We start from the raw sequence: 23,438 nt of genomic DNA, 5'->3' as shown, positions 1-23,438 counted from the left end.
AGACCAGCCTGGGCAACATAGGGAGGCCCTGTCTCTACTAAACAAACAAACAAACAAAATTTAGCCAGTTACGTTGGCCCATGCCTGTGGTCCCAGCTACTGGAGAGGCTGAGGTGGGAGGATGGCATGGGCCCAGAGGGTCGAGGATACAGTGAGCTGTGATTGCGCCACTGCACTCCAGTCTGGGTGACAGAATAAGACCCTGTCTCAAAAAAAAAAAAAAAATTATTGGGACTGTTTAGGTTTTTAAAATTTTTTCCTATTTTAGTTTTGCTAAGCTGTATTTTTTAAGGGAAATGTCTGCTTTATCTAATTTTTCAAATGTATTAACCTCAAGTATTTATATTATCTTTTTTTTTTTTTTTTGAAATGGAGTCTAGTGGTGTTCCCAGGCTGGAATACAATGGCACAGTCTTGGCTCACTGCAGCCTCCACCTCCTGGGTTCAAGCCATTCTCCTGCTTCAGCCTCCCAGTTAGCTGGGACTAAGAGGTGCGCGCCACCGTGCCCAGCTAATGTTTGTATTTTTAGTAAAGGCAGGGTTTTACCATGTTGGCCAGGATGGTCTCAATCTCTTAACCTCGTGATCCGCCTGCCTCGGCCTCCCAAAGTGCTGGGATTACAGGCATGAGCCACCACGCCCAGCCTATAATATCTTTTAGTTATATTTTTTAAGTCTATAAGAAGTGTGGATATATTGTCCTTTTAACTGTCCTTTTTAATTTAAATATCACAATAGTGATAATTTATGCCTTATCTTTTTTTCGTCTTGATCAGTTTTGCCAGAAGTTTGTTATTAGTCTTTTTCTAAGAACTACCTTTTGCTTTTATTAACAATTATAATTTTTGTTTTACGTTTTATTAATTTTCTTTTCTCTTGTCTGTAGTATTTCGTGCCACTCACTTTCATGGGCTAATTCTGTTCTTTTTCTTTCTGTTGTTGGATACCTAGCTCACAAATTTCCCTTTTCTGTTGTAATAATTTAAGGCTATAAATTGCCTTCTGATACCATTTTAGCTGCATCCCACTAGTTTTCATTTATAGTTCTTTTGTTATTATTCAGTTCTAATAAGTATTTTCTAGTTTGTGTTGATTTATTTCATGTGTGAGTTGTTTACAGGGGTGTTTTACATTCCCAAATGTATGGCATTTTTCTAATTAGCTTTTTATTGATTTCTAACTTAATTGTGTTGTTGTCCAAGAATAATAGCCTCTATGGTACCAGTGTTGTTTTTGTTTTTTTGTTTTTTTCAGATTGCTGAGGCTTGCTTATGGCCTAGCATAAGATCTTTTTGTTCTGGAAAATAGTGTATATTTTCCAATTTTGGAGTTCTGCATAAATCCTTAAGATCAAGCTTTTTTATTATGCTGTTCAAAATTATTTGCATCCTTTCTGAGTTTTTCTTTCTCCTACTGGATCTATCAGTTACTGAGATATTCTTCCACTGTGATGGTGGATTTATTTTATTCTTAGAGCTCTGTCAGTTTTTGCTTTGAGTGTTTTGAGGTAATGTTATTAGGTGCAAACAAGTTGAAAAGTGTCGTATCTTCCCATTCTATCAATTTGTATCAGTGAGGTAATGGCCCTCTTTAGTACTGCTTTTTTGCCTTAAAGTCAGTCTGTGTTGTCTAATTTTAGCCACACCAGTCTTCTGTTGGTTACCGTTTGTGTGCTGTATAGTTTTTCTTTCTTTTCTTAAACTTCCCATTGTCCTGGTTTTAAATACATCTTTTTTTAACAGGCAGGAGCCGAGTTTTTCTTTAATCCCATCTGATCATTTTTGTGTTTTAAATGGAGAGTTTATTCCATTTACATTTATTGTAGTCACTGATAGATGTAGATCTGTTTATGCCATCTTTTTATATGTTTTATGTTTGTCCTACTTCAGTTTTTTTTTTTCTTTTTACCCCATTATTCTTTGGAGTTGATGGAGGATTCCTTTCCTTTCCTTTCCCTTCCCCTTCATTCTTTCTTTTTCTTTCTTTCTTCCCTCCCTCCCTCCCCTTTCTTCCTCCCTCCCTCCCCCTCCCTCTGCCTTCTGTTTCCTCCCTTCTCTCCTTCCTCCCTTCTTCCCTTTCCTCCCCTCCTTACCCTCCCTCCATCCTCTTCTCTCCCTTGCTTTCTCCCTCCCTTGCTCTCTCCCTCTGTCCTCCCTCCCTCCCTCTCTTTCTTTTCTTAGACAGGGTCTTGCTTTGTTGCCCAGGCTGGAATACAGTGGTACAATCATACATAGCTCACTGCAGCCTTCAACTCCTGGGCTCAATTGATTGTCCTGCCTCAGCTTCCTGAGTAGCTAGGACTACAGGTGTGTACCACCATGCCTGGATAATATTTAAACTTTTTGTAGAGACTGGGTCTCACTGTGTTGCCCAGACTGTTCTTAAACTCCTGGTCTCAAGAGATCCTCCAGCCTCTGCCTCCCAAAGCGCTGGGATTATAGACATGAGCTACCACGCCCTGCCAAGGTTTTTCTTTTTCCCTTCATTTGACTTTCCCCCTGAATTAGCGAGGAAGTTATAGTCTGTTATTTTAGTGATTTTTCTACCTGTTTTAACACAGATATACATTTTGTTTGTTTGTTTTTGTTTTGTTTTTGGGTTTTTTTTGAGACAGAATCTCGCTCTGTTGCCCAGGCCGGAGTGCAGTGGTGTGATCTCGGCTTGCTGCAAGCTCTGCCTCCCAGGTTCACGCCATTCTCCTGCCTTAGCCTCCTGAGTAGCTGAGACTACAGGCGCCCGCCACCACACTCGGCTAATTTTTTTGTATTTTTAGTAGAGACGGGGTTTCACTGTGTTAGCTAGGATGGTCTCGATCTCCTGACCTCATGATCCACCTGCCTGGGCCTCCCAAAGTGCTGGGATTACAGGCGTGAGCCACCACACCCAGCCAAATATACATGTTTTTATACCTTTTTAAATTATTTTTTGAGATGGAGTCTAAATCTGTCGCCCAGGCTTGAGTGCAGTGACACTATCTTGGCTCCCCGCAGCCTCCACCTCCCGAGTTCAGGTGATTCTTGTGCCTCAGCCTTTGGAGTAGCTGGGATTACAGGCACACGCCACCACATCTGGCTAATTTTTTGTATTTTTAGTAGTGCTGGGGTTTCGCATTTTGCCCAGGCTGGTCTCGAACTCCTTAGCTCAGGCAGTCCACCTGCCTCAGCCTCCCAAAGTGCTAGGATTACAGGCATGAACCACTGTGCCCAGGGGCCTCATGTTTTTATACTTAATTTAACAAAATTTATAGCTTATTCTTAACTTTATTTTTTTGGGGGTGTGGGGGGAATGGTCTCACCCTGTCACCCAGGCTGGAATGCCTCAGTGCAATCATGGCTCACTACAGCCTCAACCTCTCAGCCTCCCAAGTAGCTGGGACCACAGGTACAAGCCACCACACTTGGCTAATTTTTTAAATTTTTTTGTAGAGATGGTGTATTAGTCCATTTCATACTGCTACAAAGAACTGCTGGGTAATTTATAGAGGAAAGAGATTTAGTTGACTTGCAGTTCAGCATGGCTGGAGAGGCCTCAGGAAACTTATAGTCATGGCAGAAAGTGAAGGGGAAGCAAGGCACCTTCTTCACAAGGCAGCAGGAAGGAAAAGGAACTCAGGAGAAGCTACCGAACACTTATAAAACCATCAGCTTATCATCACTATCACAAGAACAGCATGGGGAAACTGCCCCCATGATTCATTTACCTCCACCTGGTCTCTCCCTTGACACATGGGGATTATGGGGATTATAAGGATTATAATTCAAAATTAGATTTGGGTGGCGACACAAAGCCTAATCATATCAGACAGTGTCTGATATGTTGCCCAGGCTGGTCTGAGACTCCTGGGCTCAAGCAACCCCTCTGCCTCAGCCTTCCAAAGTGCTGTGATGACGTGCATGAGCCACTGCGTCCGGCCTCTTTATTCTCTTCTTGAACAACACAAAATCTTTAGAATATTTTAACTACCATTCAATATTTTAATAATTTTTCAAATGCCACAAAGTAGATATGATTATCATTCTACACAGTTAAAAATTTCATATTTACCCAGATGCTTGACAGAAACTGTTTACCCTTCCAAGTGGAATCACACTATCCTGTCAAAATAAAATTGTTCAGAATTTGTTTGGATGAGCATATGTTGGTGATAAGCATTCTTAGTTTTTATTTGGAATGTCTTCATGTTATGTATGCTCCTAAAAGATGGTTTCATTGAGTGTAGAATTCTAGGTTGATACTTATTTTCTCTTAGCTCATGGAAGATACTATTCCACTGTTTTCTGGCACCCATTGTTGCTGTTGAGAAGTCAGCTGTCCATCTTATCATCTTCTTGTCTCTACGCAGGTGTCCTGTCTTCACTTAGGCTGCTTTAAGATTTTCTATTTATTGTGCTTAGGATGTGTTAGGCTTAGTGGTTCAAGATTTGTGTTCTTTGATGAATTTTGGAAAATTCTCAGCCATTATCTTTTCAAATACAGTTTCTTCCTCATTTTCTCATTTCCCTCACTCTGTCCTCTTCTTTTTATAAAACTGTTTTGTATTTCCTGTCTCAGTCTATTGATAGTTATTCCCTTAATTTTATCTTACATTAATTCTGTGTCTAATTTTTAAATTTTGTTTATTGATTTTGTTTTTAGTTACAGTGATTATCTTTCATTTTTAGAAGCCCTATTTAGTTTTTTCTCGATTGCCTAGTAATTTTATGTATAGTAGCTTCATTTATAGTACAAAGTACCATCTTTAGTTCCCTGGCTATATTTTCAAGATTCTCTTTCATGTCTTAAACATATTTAACACAGTTACATTTTATATCTGAAAATTTCAGTATCTGAAGTATTCGCATTCTAATTTTGCTTATGTTTTCTAGGTCTTGCTGTTGGTACTTTGTTTCTTTTTTTTTGACTGATATTCTTTGTAATATTATTTGGAGAATTACTTGAGGCTGGTTTTAAGTTACATTCCTACAGGAAGGGTCTGTATATTTACTTCTCTACTAGTTGCCTAGGAGTGCTTCCAGCTGAAAGCACTATAAATTAACTTCTGTGTACCACACAGATATCATTAGTTTGGAACACAGACTTGTGTGAGGACCAGCTTGTAGTTAGAAGTTCTAAGTTGTTTCTCATTTTTCATTTACCCTCACACTGAAGCTGGAGTCCTAGCTCTTTGCAAGGGCTCTAGTTGTACTATCTACCTTCAGTAGGCCTTACACATTATATTCTGTTACATGCACCCAACATAGCCTGTAAAGCTGAAGCAGAAATAGGCCAAAGGCCAGTTTTGTCATTCATTTCATAAGGGTTCTGCTTGTACTTCATTTTTAGTTGCTGAGTGTTACTTATTTATTCTGCCAAAATGGTGCCTTTAAATGAAATAGTTTCCTAAAAATACATTACATGGGCCGGGCGCGGTGGCTCATGCCTGTAATCCCAGCACTTTGGGAGGCTGAGGCGGGCAGATCACTAGGTCAAGAGATCGAGACCATCCTGGCCAACATAGTGAAACCCTCTCTACCAGAAATACAAAACTTAGCTGGGTGTGGTGGCATGTGCCTGTAGTCCCAGCTACTTGGGAGGCTGAGGCAGGAGAATTGCTTGAACCCAGGAGTTAGAGGTTGCAATGAGCCGAGGTTGCGCCACTGCACTCCAGCTTGGCAACGGAGCGAGACTCCATTTCCAAAAAAAATATATGTATATATATTATATGGTATTTTAGTTGTTTTCATCAGAAGCATCATTCATTTTTTTCTGAAACAGGAGTGGGCTTGTATACTCTATTCTGTATGTCATTGCTGATCCTTGAATTTAATTCTGTTATGTCACTAAGCCAGCAGTGAATTCAAGAACAGGTGTTGATACCTATAGTTAATTCTAGATGATAGGGAGCTCTTATTTGTGCATTTGGCTTATAAGTATACCAGGAGGTTGTGATTTTTTATTTTATGACTACAGTGGCACTAAATTTTTATTATTCCCATCTGCCCCACTGCCACCACTAGTGCACCTAATTGATGGTATAGGAAATCATTTTTATTAATAAAATGATCCATCATTACTAATCCTTGCAAGCAGTTTGCTTTAACAATGGACTTACCTTCCTTTCCAGCCTAATCACACGGATGCTACAGAGAGATCCCAAGAGAAGGGCTTCTTTAGAAGAGATTGAAAATCATCCTTGGCTTCAGGGAGTGGACCCTTCACCAGCCACAAAGTATAACATTCCCCTTGTGTCATACAAAAATCTCTCGGAAGAGGAGCACAACAGCATCATTCAGCGTATGGTGCTTGGGGACATAGCGGATCGAGACGCCATTGTAGAGTACGTCAATGCCCGTCAGTACAGAGGGCCACAGGTTTAGGATTCTTGGAATGGGCTCTGTCTGCTTAACACAGCCTTTGGACACCTGTGTAATAGATAAGAGTTCCCAGTTAGCAAAAGTTGTGTCATTTATCTCTAAAGTTTTGGCCCAGGGCCTGACACAGGTTTTTTGTTGGTGTTTTGGTTTTTATGCTAGTGAACAAGTAAGCCATTGCTGGGTGGTGTCAGTGAGTGCTGTGGCCTTTTTCCCTTTCTGTAGGGGTGGAATGAAACAGCTTGTTTTGTATCCCAGTATGTACCTTATCTGTAGCACTATTCTCATTCCTCTGTCTCCTTCTGGTCCCCAGTGAGTAGGGAGAACAGTACCACCTGCCTAGAGTCTTCTAAATCAGGAGTTGGTAAATGGTGCCGGCCACACATTTTTATAAGTGAAGTTTTATTGGGCCACAGCCATGCCCATTCATTTAAGTATTGTCAATGGTTGCATTGTGCTACAATGGCAGAGTGGTTGTGGGAGAGACCACATGGCCTACAAAGCCTGAAATATTTATTATCTGGCCCTTGAGAGCCCCTGCTGCAGCCACCTGGAGCCTGCAAGTTATACAAGTTGTTAATTACATCCTTTAAAACCAAAGCCAGTTGTTTTTTTGTTTTTTTTTTTTTTTTTTTTTTTTTTTGAGACGGAGTCTCACTCTGTCTCCTAGGCTGGAGTGTAGTGGCACGATCTTGGCTCACTGCAAGCTCCGCCTCCCGGGTTCACGCCATTCTCCTGCCTCAGCCTCCTGAGTAGCTGAGACTACAGGCGTCTGCAACCACGCCTAGCTAATTTTTTCTATTTTTTAGTAGAGACGGGGTTTCACCATGTTAGCCAGGATGGTCTTGATCTGACCTTGTGATCCGCCCGCCTTGGCCTCCCAAAGTGCTGGCATTACAGGCGTGAGCCACTGTGCCCAGCCCCAAAGCCAGATTTTAATAAACAGTTTGGAATCAAAGATAATACAGAGGAAAGATGCATTTGCTTTGTTCCGATAATGATTAATTTCTGTAAGAGGTCCTGACTGTAAAAACAAGGAATATTTCCACAAATTAAAGGTCAGAGGTTATTTAATGTGTTGAATGAAACAGTTGGGTATGTTGGAAAGAGAGTATGCTCTGGGAGGCAAAAAAGGGGCTCCCATCAGGAGGGCCCTTTCAGGATTTGATCCAGTTCCCTGACTTTGGGGAAGAGAAGCCTGTGGGCTGGACCTGCAGACCCCTGCCTTGTGTCTTCTTGCCACCCACAATGCCCACTGGGAGGCTCTGATGCCTGAGAAGGGCAGTGTTTGTATAAAGGACACTTTAGAGTGTTTTACATTACTGGAAAGAAAGGTTTATAAAAATAAACCCAGGTTCTTAATTTTGGTTTAAGCACAAATTTCTATAAGTTTCCAAATGTATTATGGTTCTTTACAGTATTGACTCACAGCTACTTAAATGACCTAAACATGTGGTGGAGACGGGACACTTGCTGTTTCTGCTACAGACACTCACTTTTGGAATGTGTAGAAAATGATTTTTCACTTTTGAGTGGGTAAAAGGCTGTTTATCTCTCTGAACTGGCCTTACGTTCTTAGCTTAAATAAATACATACATGCAGTAGTGTCATCTAGAACTACTTAATTAATATAAATTCAATGATAAATCCAAAAGGTAGTGCCATTTAAATGGTTCAGGTGACTCCAGTTTGTCAGTTTGCTGGTTTCCCGATAGCTGGGTGAGCCAGTCTTGCTGTCCTCTCAGCTAGCCTCACTCCGTGCTTGCTGCTCACATCATGAGAAGCTGCTCGTTCTGAGGGTGACTGCTGAGTTCCAGCACACACCTTTCTCTCACAATACATTTCCAAACCCAGGCCAACTCCTGTATTCAGTACTTTGCTGAAGAAACTAATAAGTCATTCTACCCTTGAATTTTACCTTGGACAATTCCTTTGGAATCTCATGCCTCAGCCTGCCCTGCCCCTATTAGTTGTGACCCCAGAGTACATTTTGAAAAATGGGGTCTCTTGCTTCTTTCCTAAGTGTTCATTGTGTCAGTATTTTCAGTAACTACAGAAAGTTTCTGAAAACCGTAGTTATGTATTTCCTGGCCTCGTGGGATCCGCCAAAGCACACTCCTAGTGTGTCCTGTGACAGGTCGGCTACAAAAGAGTGGGCAGGGCTGTGGGCCTTGTTGGGCCTTGTGTCCCAGCACCTTGTCTAGCCAGACTAGGTACTCGGTGAACATTACTTTTTAAATGGATGAATGACTACATTGATTTTATTCAAAGCGATTGATGGTGACATGCTTCCAATTTCTTTGATAATTCCGTAGTGTCTAAATTGCCAGTAAATGCAGAGGGAGTATGAAAATAAAAACATTTTCTAAGTTTTCTGACTGATATTAGTACTTCAGTGCACATCCATGTAACACAGACCTCGTCTTCATGTACTTCTAGTGGAAGCAAGTAAGCCACCTGAACAAATACAAACACTGTACACACAAATTCAAATTTTGAATAATGTGTGCACTCATTATCTTATGTGTCTAAAACTGACGTCTAACTCAGCTGCTGTTGCCATTTTGGATTTTTCTCTCATTTATGAAAAATCTTCATAAAAATATGAACATTTTTATGCAGTGGTTTTTAGAATTTTGAGTGACCTAAATAACTACTAGTTTGGTTTTTTTCTGGTTTGCATTTTTTGCATAATTTTAAAGATTCCAGCCATTGAATGTAACTTGCTTGTACTTTAAAAAATCAATTCTGCTTCTTGTAAAAAACCTCCTGATAATGGCTGACATTTGCTCTCACCTTGTTTTCCTCAGAGCCCTGGAAACCAACAGATATAACCATATCACAGCCACATACTTCCTGCTGGCTGAAAGGATCCTGAGAGAAAAGCAAGAGAAAGAAATACAGACCAGATCTGCAAGCCCGAGCAATATCAAGGCCCAGTTTAGGTGAGAAAAAAAATCTTCACTGATTTTAGTAAGTTTAACGTTTTGAAATAGCGAACTTTTTTTTTTTTTTTAATGCTTCCTAACTCTTTGGGGCAAGAGAGTACAAATAGTGATGACGGCCTCATTGGAGAGGCCACACATGGGCTCTTCAGGTGTACATGAGGGTCTGGGTTCCCTCGTCACCAGGGATGCCATCCCCTCCTGGGCTCAGTGGGGACCGGGGCTGTGTCTGTTGGCATGGTCAGGAAAACATGTTTGGAGAAGCAGCCTCAAGCCAGAGTGTCTTGCTAGTTATTTTCATTAAATTCTTCCAAATCCAACATGTATTAATCTGTTATTTTCTTTAGTTTTTCATTCTAGGAACAAGGCTGAATTTTCCCTCAGTTATTTGAAGTAATTTTTAAAATTAAATAGAGTATTGCTGTGCCACAGTGTTCTCTCAGGATTTCCGGGATTGGATAGTCACATTAGCTAGTTGATTTCTTAGCTGCTTGACCTTGGGAGGTTGCTTAACCTCTCTCTGACTTAGCTGCCCGATCTGTAAAACAAAAGTAACAATGCTATTTACCTCATGGGGTTGTGGAGAGGAATGATGAATTAATATATATAAAGCACTTAGAACCAGGGCTTTGTGTGTTTGCCGTCACTGCTGGGAATATTTTACCACCATTGTCTTCACTAAAGTCATGAACGTGCTGCTCCCCAAGCCTTTTCTAACCCCCTCTCTCCTCCTCCTCCTCCTCTCCCCCAACCTTCCCACCTTGCTTTTTCTTCTGCCAGAGTAACTTTCCACTTAAAATCAAAGCATGGAAAGGGCTTAACTTTTTTCATTATCATTATGAAATTTATTTCGAGTTTATCTTTACGCACTCAGTAACCCATGGAACTGTAGTTCAAAAACAGAAGAGTGCTCCTGATTCTGAGTAAATCTGTGTGTACTTCCAAATATTTATGAATATATGTGTGTGAATATTATTGTGAATAATATTATTGTAAAAGATTAAGAAAGCCATTTCGATTTTAAGTTACTTGCAGTTGGCTCGCCACGTGAACTTTGTTGCTTGGGTAGAGTGGCAGAGTAGGGGGAGGGAAACATTCCCAGCTTGCCAAACAGTAAAGATTTAGAAGTCTAGTTTAACTAGAACATGAATTTAGTAACTCTATTCATATCCTGGATGCATTCCTCTGTAATAAAAACTAGGCACACCGTCTAGTGTCTGCTTAGAAGAGGACTGAACCCAGGGAGTGAGGAGATTCTTGGGGATGAGATAAACCACAGACTGATGCTCAGAGGTTACGGTCAACCTAGTCCTGACCCGAGCTCCCTGGCAAGAAAGAGTAAACCTAAGGCAGATCATCACTACTCGCCAGGTGCACCGAGACTGGAGCTACCACCAGGCTTCTGGAAAAGAATATTTAGATTTGAACTCTCTTCTATTCAGTGAAACATACCAGAACTCAGTCTAAAGCTGATTGTATATGTGAGACCAACATTAGCGATAAAGAAATAGTAGGCCAGGCACAGTGGTTCAACCCTTTGGGAGGCCAAGGTGGGAAGATCCTTTGAGCCCAGGAGTTCATGAGTAGCCTGGGCAACATAGACCCTGTCTCTATAAAAATTAAAAATAAAAAAAATTTTAAAATACCAGAGCTTTCTGAACTGTTTTCCTTTTGCTGTCATGGAGACTGAAGTGGAGAAGCTATGAGCGCCTTTTTTTCTATGGCACAGGGCCCACTGGCAGTGGCAGTGTCTCCTGACTTGCCTTCTCTTTGTTGTCACTGTAATGTTATTGACAAGACCCTGGACCTCCCTTGGTTCCATTGCTGGGTATGCCTTGTGGTCAGAATGACCTAGGAGGTAGAAACCTGGACTGAGTCAGGAGACTGTATTTAAAATGGCAACTAGCTGGGCAGGGATGGAGGAAGGGCAGGCCAGTGAGAGCCACAGCCACAGAGAACAGATACATGCTCTGTGGCCAGTGGGTAGTCTGGAAGAATCTGTGACAGGCCGGTTGAGATGGGTGGTTAACAGGAGACTGATATCCAGCCTCCTAGCCGGGCTGGGTGTCTTCACAAGCACTTTGGTAGGCAGAAAGAAACAGGGATTTGGCCTGCAGGTTCTGGAGTCCAGGGCAGGGTCCTAGACCTGGAATTGAGTGAGAACACAGGGACTCCACTAGAGAATGAAATCCCAGATGCCATCTCAGGAATGCAGGTATGAGACGTGACTTAGCTGAAAGGAGTGGTGTTGGTACAGATAGGATCCTGCAGCAGTGAGGTGGTGTGGTATTGGGAGTTGTCAAATCAAGTAGCTTAAGGTTTCTTAAATTCTAGAACAGATTCTGTTTCAGATATAGTAGCATTAACTTTGTTAAAAATATGAATAATTGTAGGGCTGCCCCAGTACATTCGTATGGAAGAACATGAGGTCTGAGAGAAGGGCCTAGGCATTTAGAATTATTTCTAATTGAGAACTCTTATGACTGACTGTGTCCGGGGCCTGTCTGCAGACTCCAGAGACTCTTCCTCCAGCCTGCCCTGTAGAGCCGAGGACAGCACTGTTGGAACTCTCCAGGGAGGAGCCAGATAGCAGGGTAGACATCTCATAGACTGCACGCAGATAGTTCTGGAGTGGAAAACCAAGAACTTAACCCATAAGCAGATAGTTCTGGAGTGGAAAACCAAGAAGTTAACCCATAAGCAGGACGTGGCCACACAGTGTTAGCCATTGTTCGGTTATGACCACTTCAGAGAATACTGCTTCTTAGCTTCAAATTAAAATTTTTTTTTTTAACAACAGGTTTATTTTATTAAAGGGGAACCTGTGCAAAACAAAAGAAAACTTGCACATAGCAAGTCTAGTAGATATTCCACATACAGTGGCCACTGGTAAAATTTTGTTCCTGCTTTATTATTATAACCATATGACTATCCCCCTTGGGGAGAGAGGATAGTTGACAATTCAGAGATGTTTATTCAGAATAGCAGCTAGAGAGCCTCATTTAAAAAATTCATCTTCTTTGGGTACCAAGCAGTATTCTTGTTACTTTGGCAACTCCAGCTCCAGGTTGGGAGATAAAATGAAAGTTTAAATAATGGCGAATTTTGTTATTCACTACCCTTGTATGGGCATTTAAAAATATACTTATTTAAGGCTGGCACGGTGGTGTGCGCCTGTGGTCCCAGCTATTCGAGAGGCTGAAGTGGGAGGATTGCTTGATATCCCAGGGGGTCAAGGCTGCAGTGAGCTGTATTCATGCCCTTGCACTCCAGCCTGAATAACAGAGTGAGACCCTGTCTCAAAGACAGATATTTATATTTAACTTAGTGAGTTTTTTTAATTGGAGAAAAGATTTTTATATGATTTTGTATGATGTATATGTGTTATACATATAACTTTTTTAAAATTCAGATCCATTAAACTGTTTCCATTTCATTTTATAAACACCAAGTTCTTACCCCATGGTAAAATCAGGAGCCCTGGAAATTTCAGGTGAATTTTATTTGTAGTAATATACCTTTATGTGATCTAAGAACCAAAGAAACAAAACGTGGTGTTCAGGTTTTGCTTTGCCAATAACCTCCATGGGCTTTAAAAAATGTTTGTCTTGTAGTTTAAAGCTTTTGTATAGAAAAGATGGAGTAGCTCTTTGCCCTATTTTCTTTTCTGACAGCTGTGATGAAGTTGTCACTTGGCCAATAAGCCACAGACTGAACCATGTTTCAAAACCACATTTGCCCTTCTGGTGGCCTTGCTGATGTTTACAGGATGTTGAATGGGTTTGCAAGGCTGCTGCTTTTTTCTTTAAATCTGTAGATTTTGTCCCAGTAAGTTCTATGTAATATACTTTACTATGATCTGCATAATGATTATATGGCTTTTTTTCCCCCCAATCTGTTACATAGGCAGTCATGGCCAACCAAAATTGATGTACCCCAGGACCTTGAGGATGACCTCACGGCCACTCCTTTGTCCCACACGACTGTCCCTCAGTCTCCTGCTCGGGCTGCTGACAGTGTCCTCAATGGCCACAGGAGCAAAGGCCTGTGTGACTCAGCTAAGAAAGATGACCTCCCCGAGTTGGCTGGACCAGCACTCTCTACGGTGCCACCCGCAAGCTTAAAACCCACAGCCAGTGGGCGGAAGTGTCTGTTCAGGGTGGAAGAAGATGAAGAGGAAGATGAGGAGGACAAGAAACCCATGTCCCTCTCAACACAAGTGGTTTTGCGCCGGAAGCCATCTGTGACCAACCGCCTGACATCCAGGAAGAGTGCACCCGTCCTCAACCAGATCTTTGAGGAAGGGGAATCTGATGATGAGTTTGACATGGATGAGAATCTGCCTCCCAAGTTGAGCAGGTTAAAGATGAATATAGCTTCTCCAGGTACAGTTCACAAACGCTACCACCGGAGGAAAAGTCAGGGCCGGGGCTCCAGCTGCAGTAGTTCGGAGACCAGTGATGATGATTCTGAAAGCCGGCGGCGGCTTGATAAAGATAGCGGGTTCACCTACTCCTGGCACCGCCGGGATAGCAGCGAGGGGCCCCCTGGCAGTGAGGGGGATGGCGGGGGCCAGAGCAAGCCGAGCAATGCCAGCGGAGGGGTGGACAAGGCCAGCCCCAGCGAGAACAATGCTGGTGGGGGCAGCCCCTCCAGCGGCTCGGGTGGCAACCCCACCAATACATCGGGTACCACACGCCGCTGTGCCGGCCCCAGCAACTCCATGCAGCTGGCCTCTCGCAGTGCTGGGGAGCTCGTTGAGAGCCTCAAACTCATGAGCCTCTGCCTCGGCTCCCAGCTTCATGGGAGCACCAAGTACATTATTGATCCACAGAATGGCTTGTCATTTTCCAGTGTGAAAGTCCAAGAGAAATCTACGTGGAAAATGTGCATCAGCTCCACAGGGAATGCAGGGCAGGTCCCTGCAGTGGGCGGCATAAAGTTTTTCTCTGACCACATGGCCGATACCACCACTGAATTGGAACGGATAAAGAGCAAGAACCTGAAAAATAACGTGCTGCAGCTACCTCTGTGCGAAAAGACCATCTCTGTGAACATCCAGCGGAACCCTAAGGAGGGGCTGCTGTGCGCATCCAGCCCAGCCAGCTGTTGCCATGTCATCTGACTGTGGCCCCATCTGGCCGCTAGCACGCTTCCTGCTCGGAGCAGTGAAGACCGGCTCACTTCACTGTTCCCATTTGGTTTTACTATTTTAAAGTGGGCGTTAGGAGCAATTATTTATTACCTTTCCATTTGTTCGCCTGATGATGTGACAATGCATGGTCTTTGTGCATGCTGCTAGACACTTCTTTTCCAGCCGCAAAGCCTATTATGTAATTTTTACATTCATAATTTTAATGTGGATGATCAGGATTAAATCAAGATGTATATCTGGAACCTCTTATAAATGGAGCACTTAGAAATTTGATGTTCTGCACTTAACCTAGAGAGAGAAAAAATGCTTTTCTTTGTGAAAAATCTGAATTCCTGTCCTGACCTTCTGTGATGTGGAAACTCTGGGCTCTGAGACACACTCTGGTGTCTGAGACAGAACCAAAGCAATAACGTTGTGATGCCCACAGGCCTGGAGCCAGCTAGCGACCTTGTGCCGCCCAGCTGTCCATGGCCCGTGCAGAGCAGAGGACAGTGAGTGTCTGCACTGAGAACCTTAAACCACAGTTGAACATACCCACACCTGTTTGTCTTAAGCTATAGTGTAAAAACAAAGTTTGGGCTCTGAAAATTTTAACTGAAAAAGATTTCCTTGTTTTTGTAATAGGTGAGATAAAGTACTTAGATTTATAAGGCAGCTTCCCCTGTAGTGATAAATTACAAGCAGACAATCTTATTTTGTAATGTGATGAAGTGATGATGTCTTAACTCTACTTAGAGAGTGTATGTCTGTCTAACAGAACAAAAAGATGCTCTGTGTAAATTCCTTCCTGTAGGGCACACTGCAGGATTTCCATGTAGATAGAAGAACTATAGGGCCTAGTACAGAAGGTGCACACAAATGTTGGCAAAGTCAAAACCCATGAATTAAAATCTGCTGGGATTTGGGTTTTAGGAGTTTGGTAATTAGGTTATCTCTTTTGTTATTTTCATTCAGTTATATCCTTTGGCTCAGCTAGCTTTGAAATTGGCTGATGAAAAAATATACATAAAAGGGTAAAATTCACACATACAGCAAACAAAAATGCACAAAGCCTGCTTTGTAACTTTTTTTTCTGGAATTGTTTTTCACTTTGCCTTTTCCTGCCAAAACAATAATCAAAGAACTCTTACTTTAACCTATTCCTGTACAAAGACTGTTTTTGACCAGATAATCATCTGTTGTGGCATTCTATCTTGTAGGACACTGTATATTGCAAATTGCTGATTATGGAAGGGGCCAGTTGCTGTTTTTTCATGCAGTGCCCTGGGAGTCTTAAAAGCAGTGCTTAGCAACATTGGTGATAGAATGTGGCTGTGACCCAGGGCGCTTCCCCACTCTTCAGCCCTGCGTCATGTCTCTGAGGTGACGGACTGAGACGCATCTGGTCCTGTAATTCAGAGAGGGGGCAGATCACCAAAGAACTGCATTGCTGTGGTCACTGTTTCTTCAAGTACACACTGACTCTGCTACTTTAGGATAAATATATTTTACTCAGAACTCTGAATTTCACAGTATACTTACTAAACTAAGTAAAAATGATACTTAAAATACTTATTTTACTTTCTAGACCTAGGCTAGATATGTTTTAAGCTACAGCTCTAGTTCATTGTGATATTTATAATTTGAAAGCTATGAGAATAGATGTGTGGGTGAAGCCATAGAACATATTTGCTTGAAATTCTTGAGCAGGGATCTTATAAAGGGCCAGAAATAAGATGTGTGGTTCACATAGATAGTGAGCATAACATCTGTATTAAACGTAGGAGAGAAGTTTATAAAGGGCATTGGCAATAAACTCTTTGTTGCAGCTGTTTTCCAAGCAGTGTAAATACTTTTTCCTGTGATTATGTATAGCCTTGGAATGGCACCTTTTAACTAACCCATATGTGTTTGGTTTCAATGGTTTTTTTATATTCAGATGTATATATGGTGCTCACTTTAGGATCAGCAGTGTTGACCATTTATGCTGCATAGCTGTATTATAGCCTTATTAGTTGTGTGGTTGACCCTTGGGGTATACAAATGTCAGTCTGAGTGGTGTCTTACTCCTTTGTTTATAAGTGAATGATTGTGCATGTTTTGTATGTCATAGTATGTCGTCACATAAAAGGGAGGGAGCGAAAAACCATTACATTAAGATAATATTGGACCAAACTACTTACTTGCTCTAAACAGTTACTTGTACCCCTTAACCTGTCTTCAAAAGTTGCATATAGTTACAGTAGTGTATAAATTAAATATTGTGGAAAAACAGTTAGTCTTGTATTTTTCTGTATGTGTGTATATATATAATTATGTACTTCTGGCAATTCTATCTGTATTTAAAGATGTGACAATCTTGACACCAATTTTAAGAATAGCTGTGAGACCGAATTAAAGATAATCCCTACCAAGTGAAAATTGATGTGTGTTAAGAGGGTACAGAATTATCAACTGATTTGGTCAGTTGCTTCCAATGCTGGTCGATTTCCCTCATTGTGTAAACATTGACAGGTATGTGACAAATGGGAAAATCCAAATAATAAAGTGACATATTGGTGTTCAGCAATATAAACCGTGTCCTGTGTTGTATTGCTTCTCATGAGTGCAGCTTTGTGTGATCCCACCTCAGTTAGACCCAGCCTCCTCCACGCCCTGTGCCTGCACCACCAGATGTGGCTGAGAAAGTACAGTCATTATTATGTTTAAACTCATGGCCACAAATAAGAGGTGGGGCCAGGGTACCCATTAAGTATTCTTTATTTCTCTATTTCATCTCCTTTCCTCACTCTGCTGGTCACCATGCTGCCTAATTGAATAGCGGGAAGCAATGAGAACTGCCACGAGTTCCCACCTTTGCCTTCCTCCCTCCCTTCATATACATTCACATGCTCTGCCCTTCCTCCTATTACTGTGATTCCAAGGTCAGCTACTCTTACTCAGTTCTCACAACCATTACCATAATCGACTTTTACAACCCCCACCCCCGCAAAGAAGTCTTGTGCCCTTTGGCATACTTTACCTTGTCCGCAACTCCCTTTACTCCAGCCTCATGAAACCACTTCCTGCGATCAATTTTCAACCCCATGTTAGAATCTGATGAATTGCTCACTCTTCCTTATGAACTTCCCATCTTTCAGTATCTCACTTCTGCCTTGCTGCTCTTCAAGTCCACTGGTCCTTCCTCATTCTTCCAACCTCTAAATTTGGAATGTCCCAAGGTTCAATTCTGGACCCCTGCTCTATCTGCAGTGACTCCTGATATTTAGTCAGTATCTATATGCTGATAGAAGCCCAAAACATATTTAGCTCATATACCCTGGGAACACTGGATTTCAACTATCTATTTGACTTTTCTACTTGGATGTGTCTGTGTGTCTACGGCATCTCAATTTTTACAAGTTCAAAACTCCTAATCTTTCCCCTCAAATCCTTTTACCTAATGCACCCATCTTCATAAATATCAACTCCTAGCCTTCAGTAGTTTCATTCAAGCTGAAAATCTTGGTGTCATCCACTTTTTCATCCCAACATTCAGTTTATGAGCAAATCTTAAACTTGCCTTTCAAAGTTGACTGCTTCTCATTGCCACCACCACTACCACTCTAGTCCATGACACTCAACTGTAAATGCCTCTTAAAGGGTTTCCCTGCATTTGCCCTTGTCCTTCTCATTTATTTTCCACTTAGCAGTATGAGAGATCATTTTAAAGGCTAAATCATACCATGTTTTGAAAGGTGTTTAGTTTCCAAATATTTGGGGTTTTCCCACATAGGTTTCTATAATTTTTAGTTTAATTCCATTTTTATCAGTGTGTGCTTTCTATAGTTTAAATCTTTTGAAATTACTGAAACTTGTTTTATGGCCCAGCATACGACCTATCTTGGTGAATGTTTCCTGAGTGCTTGGAAAGTGCTATTAGTGGAGTGTCCTATACATGTCAGTTCGTTCAAGTTGGTTGATAATGTTCAAGTTTTCTGTATTCTTACTGATTTTCTGTCTCAGTTATTGAGGAGTGTTGAAATCATAGTTGTGGATTTGTCTATTATAGTTCTAGCAGTGTTATTTTAGAAAATTTGAAGCTCTGTTGTTTGGTACATATGCATTTAAGATTGTTATGTCATATCAATGAATTTTTATCCCTTTCCTCATGAAATGTTCCCTCTTTATGCCTGGTAAATTATTTGTTCTGAAATCTACTTTGTGTGATAGTGATATAGTCACTCCAGCTTTCTTTTGACTTGTGAGAATAGATCTTTTTCCATTCTTTACTGTTAACCTATTGTGTCTTTATGTTTAAGGTTTGTTTTTTGTAGATATCATATAGTTCGAGCTTGCTTTTTTATCCCTTCAGCAAATGTCTGTCTTTGATTGAGGGTTTAGATGTATTACATTTAGTGTAATGGTCAATATGGTTGAGTTTAAACCTACCTAGTTTTCTATTTGTCTCATCTGTTCTTTTTTCCTCTTTTACTACCTTGTTTTGGTTTAACTGAGCACCTTTTGTTACTCCATTTTATCTCTGCTATTGGCTTATTGGCTGTAACTCTTGTTTTTCAGTGGGTGCTATAAGATTTGCAATACATGTCTTTTATTATATCACAGTCTATCTTAATATATCACTTCATGTAGAGTATAAAAACCTTACAACTGTATGCCTCTATTTTCCTCTTCCTGTTCTTTATACTACTGTTGTCATACATTTTATTTTTGTATATGTATAAATATTGTTTTAACTAGTTTTTAAGGGATTAAACATGGGTTGGGGGGAGTATTTTAGCTACATATTTGTCATTTGCAGCACTCTTCATTTCTTTGTGTAGATCCAGACTTTGGTTTTCCTTCTGCCTGTAGAACATTCTTTAACATTTCATATAATGCAGATCTGCTGGCATTACATTCTGTCAGCTTTTGCTTTGAAAAATTATTTTTCCTTTATGAAAGATATTATCATTGGGTATAAAAATTCTTGATTGATTTTTATTGCAATGCTGGACACTGAATTTTACATTGTTGAATGCTGGAATTTTTTGTATTCATGTGAGAAGTGTTAGATTTCATTTTGGAATGCAGGTATTTAAAATTATTGGATCCTTCATATCTCACTTTTAAACTGTTAGGGCAGATCCTGAGCAGTCTTCAGTCTAGGGCTAATTTGGCCCACTACTGAGGCAATACCTCTCTAGGGACTCTACTGGGGCTTTTCTACTCCGGCTGGTAGGAACATGAACTATTCCCAGCCTTGGGTAAGTTCTGAGCATTGTTCAGCCTGCTGCTTTCCAGTGGTTTTCTCCAGCCTCAGGTAGTTTTCTCATAAGTACTGATCAGTACTCAACCAAAGACCACAGATTTTCTTCTGGAGCTTGCTCACTATCTGTGCAGCTCCCTCCTCTCTGCCCTGCACATTGATCTTGAACTTCAAACTACCTGCTCAACTCAACCAGACTATTTGGGCTCTCCCTCTCTGTGTTCTGGCAACTGCCTTTGGGCAGTGAGCTGGGGCATTCAACTAAGGGCTCACCTCATTTGCCTCCCTTCTCTCAGGGTGACAGCCCTATGCTGTCTGTTGCTCAATGTCTGGAAACTATTGCTCCATATATTTTGTTTGGTTTCCTAGTTTAAGGCAAGAGGGTCAATCAAGTTCCTCTAATTCCATCCTGGCCAGAAACAGCAGTCTAAATAGTGGGTCACTCCCCTGCTCAAAATCCTTCCATGGCTTCCCATCTCAGATTTAAAAGTTTAATCCTTGTGTGGTGGCCCACAAGGCCCTAGTCTGTCCTCTGCCCCAGTTACCACATCTGCTCCTCTCAACTTGCTCATTCAGCTCTGGCTGCAATAACCTCCTTGCTAGTCCTTGAACAGGCCAGACACAGGAGATGTCAGACTTCGGGTGGTTGTTAATCCATGGCCCTTCTGCCCTCTACAGCTGCTCAGCAGGGATGAGGTTTCTCAGACTTCTGGGATCTGGGGAGAGACAGATGAGAAGGGGAAATAGGATGTAGCCCTTTTTGAGCTATTAGGGCCTAAGGACATTGTGACTACCAGGGAGAGAGTCATGTTTTTCAGGACCTCCGAATCCAGGACTAAGCACTTGCTGGACACCTCACTCTGAGCAAGGTGTTACAGATTGGCAAGTCAGAAGAGAAAAAAATGAATCGTGGTTCTTGCCAGTTCTTAATGCCCTTGGAGAATAAGATGGTGATTTAAATTAGCACAAGTTGATGGATCAGAGGTGGTGATGTGTCTGCACAGCACCGCTATCGGGGTCACGGAATTCGAAGAAGGGCAAAGCAGGGAGGGAGAATGCAGAGTGGAGAACTGAAGAGTGTGAGCAGGGCTCCAATCATCTGGAGGTCCCTGTGTGAGCCACAGGAGGTAGCAGTGGACTTTGCTGAGAGAGCATTCATTTTTGCTTCTTGATTCCTTTATCCTTTTACAAGGACTCCAAGGTTTCTGGATTAGAAGATGGAAAGAGTGGGGGTTGGGGTGGGGCCACTGGTAGAGTCACTAAGGGGAACACCAGCAGAAGGTGGAAACAAGACTGAGTCAATGTCCTGCTGGCAGAGCTGGCTTCATGTGTGTATGTGACCTGTATACTCATTTGGGAGCACCACACTTAGAAGAGTCCCACACTAAGTTTGATGCTCTGCTGTTGTTTTAAAATTCATTGCCACATGGCACATACTCTAAAATTGATCACACAATTGGACATAAAACAATCGTCAGCAAATGCAAAAGAAGTGAAAACATACCAATGACTCTCTTGGACCATGGTGCAATAAAATTAGAAATCAAGACTAAGAAAATTGCTCAAAACCATATGATTATACATGGAAATTAAATAACCTGCTCCTGAATGACCTTTGGGTAAATAATGAAATTTAGGCAGAAATTAAGAAAGCTACCAGAAGACAAGAAATAACCAAAATCAGAGCTGAACTTAAGGAGACTGAGACACAAAAAAACATTCAAAAGATTGAATCCAGGCATTGTTTCTTTGGAAACATTAATAAAATCGACTGCTAGCTAGAATAATAAAGAGCAAAAGAGAGATGATCCAAATAAACACAATTAGAAACAACAAACAGGATATTACCACTGACCCCACTGAAATGCAGATAACCATCAAAGAATATTATGAACACCTCTATGCACACAAACTAGAAAATCTAGAAGAAATGGATAAATTTCTGAATACATACACCCTCCCAAGACTGAACCAGAAAAACTGAATCCCTGAACAGACCAATAATGAGCTCCGAAACTGAATCAGTAATAAATAGCCTACCACCCCCAAAAAGCTCAGGACCAGACAGATTCACAACCAAATTCTACCAGATGTACAAAGATGAGCTGGCACCATTCTTACTAAAACTATTCTTAAAAATTGAGGAGGAAGGACTCCTTCCTAGCTCATTCTTTGAGGCTAGCATCATCCTGATACCAAAACCTAGCAGAGACTCAAGAAAACTTCAGGCCAATATCCTTGATGAACATTGATGCAAAAATCCTCAACAAAATGCTGGCAAGCCAAATCCAGCAGCACATCAAAAAGCTTATCCACCATGATCAAGTAGACTTCATCCCCAGAATTCAAGGTTGGTTCAACATATGCAACTCAATAAATGTGACTCATCACATAAGCAGAAATAAAGACAGAGACCACATGATTATCTCAATAGATGCAGAAAAGGCTTTCAACAAAATTCAACACCCTTTCATGTTCAACTCTCTCAATAAACTAGGTATTGAAGGAACATACCTCAAAATAATAAGAGTCATCTGGCCAGGCATGGTGGCTCACGCCTGTAATCCCAGAACTTTGGGAGGCTGTGGCTGGCGGATCATGAGGTCAGGAGTTCAAGACCAGCCTGGCCAACATGGTGAAACCCCGTCTCTACTAAAAATACAAAAATTAGCTGGGTTTGGTGGCACGTGCCTGTAGTCCCAGCTACCTGGGAGGCTGAGGCAGAAGAATTGCTTGAACCTGGGAGGCGGAGGCTGCAGTGAGTGGAGATCGTGCCACTGCACTCCAGCCTGGGCAACAGAGTGAGACTCTATCTAAAAAGTAATGATAATAAGAGCCATCTATGACCAACCCATAGCCACATCATACTGAATGGACAAAAGCTGGAGCATTTCCCTTGAAAACTGGCACAAGACAAAGCTGTCCTCTCTCACTACTCCTATTCAACATAGCATTAGAGGTCCTGGCCAGGGCAAGTCCTGGCAAGAGAAAGAAATAAAGGGCATCCAAATAAGAAGAGAGGAAGTCGAACTATCCCTGTTTGCAGACACATGATTCTCTATCTAGAAAACCCCATAGTCTCAGCCCAAAAGCTCATTCAGCTGATTAACAACTTTGGCAGTCTCAGGAAACAATATCAATGTACAAAAATCACTAGCATTCCTATACATCAACAATAGTCAAGCCAAGAGCCGAATCAGGAAGGCAATCCCATTCACAATTGCCACAAAAAGAATAAAATGTCTAGGAATACAGCTGATCAGGAAGGTGAAAGATCCTCTACAATGAGAACTACAAAATACTGCTCAGAGGTTGCAGTGAGCCGAGATTGCACCACTGCACTCCAGCCTGGGTGACAGAGTGAGAGTCCTTCTGAAAAAAAAAAAAAACAAAAAACAAAAAACAAACAAACAAACAAAAAAACACTGCTCAAAGAAATCTGAGATAACACCAACAAGTGGAAAAACATTTCATGCTCATAGATAGGAAGAATCAATATCATTAAAATGGCCATACTGTCTAATGCAATTTACAGGTTCAATGCTATTCCTATCAAAATACCAATGACCTTCTTCACAGAACTAGAAAAAACTATTTTAAAATTCTCATGGAACCAAAAAAGAGCCTGAATAGCCAAGGCAATTCTAAGCAAAAAGAACAATGCTGGAGGCATCATGCTAACTGATTTCAAACTATATTACAGGGCCACAGTAACCAAAACAGCATGGTACTGGTATCAAAACAGACACACAGACCAATGG

General features: G+C 41.4%; 2 protein-coding genes across 6 annotated transcripts in view; one reads left to right on the top strand and one right to left on the bottom strand.

The window, feature by feature from the left end:
• Positions 1-17,004, top strand: part of SNRK (SNF related kinase) — a 66,522-nt gene extending 49,518 nt beyond the window's left edge. For 2 of the 4 annotated variants that reach the window (XM_030812011.1, XM_030812008.1), the window contains 3 exons: positions 6,104-6,316; positions 9,161-9,295; positions 13,202-17,004. In XM_030812011.1, the coding sequence (XP_030667871.1) occupies positions 6,104-6,316; positions 9,161-9,295; positions 13,202-14,420 (1,567 nt within the window). In that variant the 3' untranslated portion in view covers positions 14,421-17,004. The remainder of the gene's footprint in view (positions 1-6,103; positions 6,317-9,160; positions 9,296-13,201) is intronic. The other 2 variants (XM_030812009.1, XM_030812010.1) reach the window with 1 other exon arrangement.
• Positions 16,732-23,438, bottom strand: part of ANO10 (anoctamin 10) — a 272,195-nt gene continuing 265,488 nt past the window's right edge. For both annotated transcript variants that reach the window (XM_003256932.4, XM_030812012.1), the window contains one exon: positions 16,732-20,393. The gene's annotated coding sequence lies outside the window, so the exon portion shown is untranslated. The remainder of the gene's footprint in view (positions 20,394-23,438) is intronic.

This window comes from Nomascus leucogenys, chromosome 4 (assembly GCF_006542625.1).
Source record: "Nomascus leucogenys isolate Asia chromosome 4, Asia_NLE_v1, whole genome shotgun sequence".
NCBI lineage: Eukaryota > Metazoa > Chordata > Mammalia > Primates > Hylobatidae > Nomascus > Nomascus leucogenys.
This window is presented reverse-complemented; position numbering and strand designations above follow the sequence as displayed.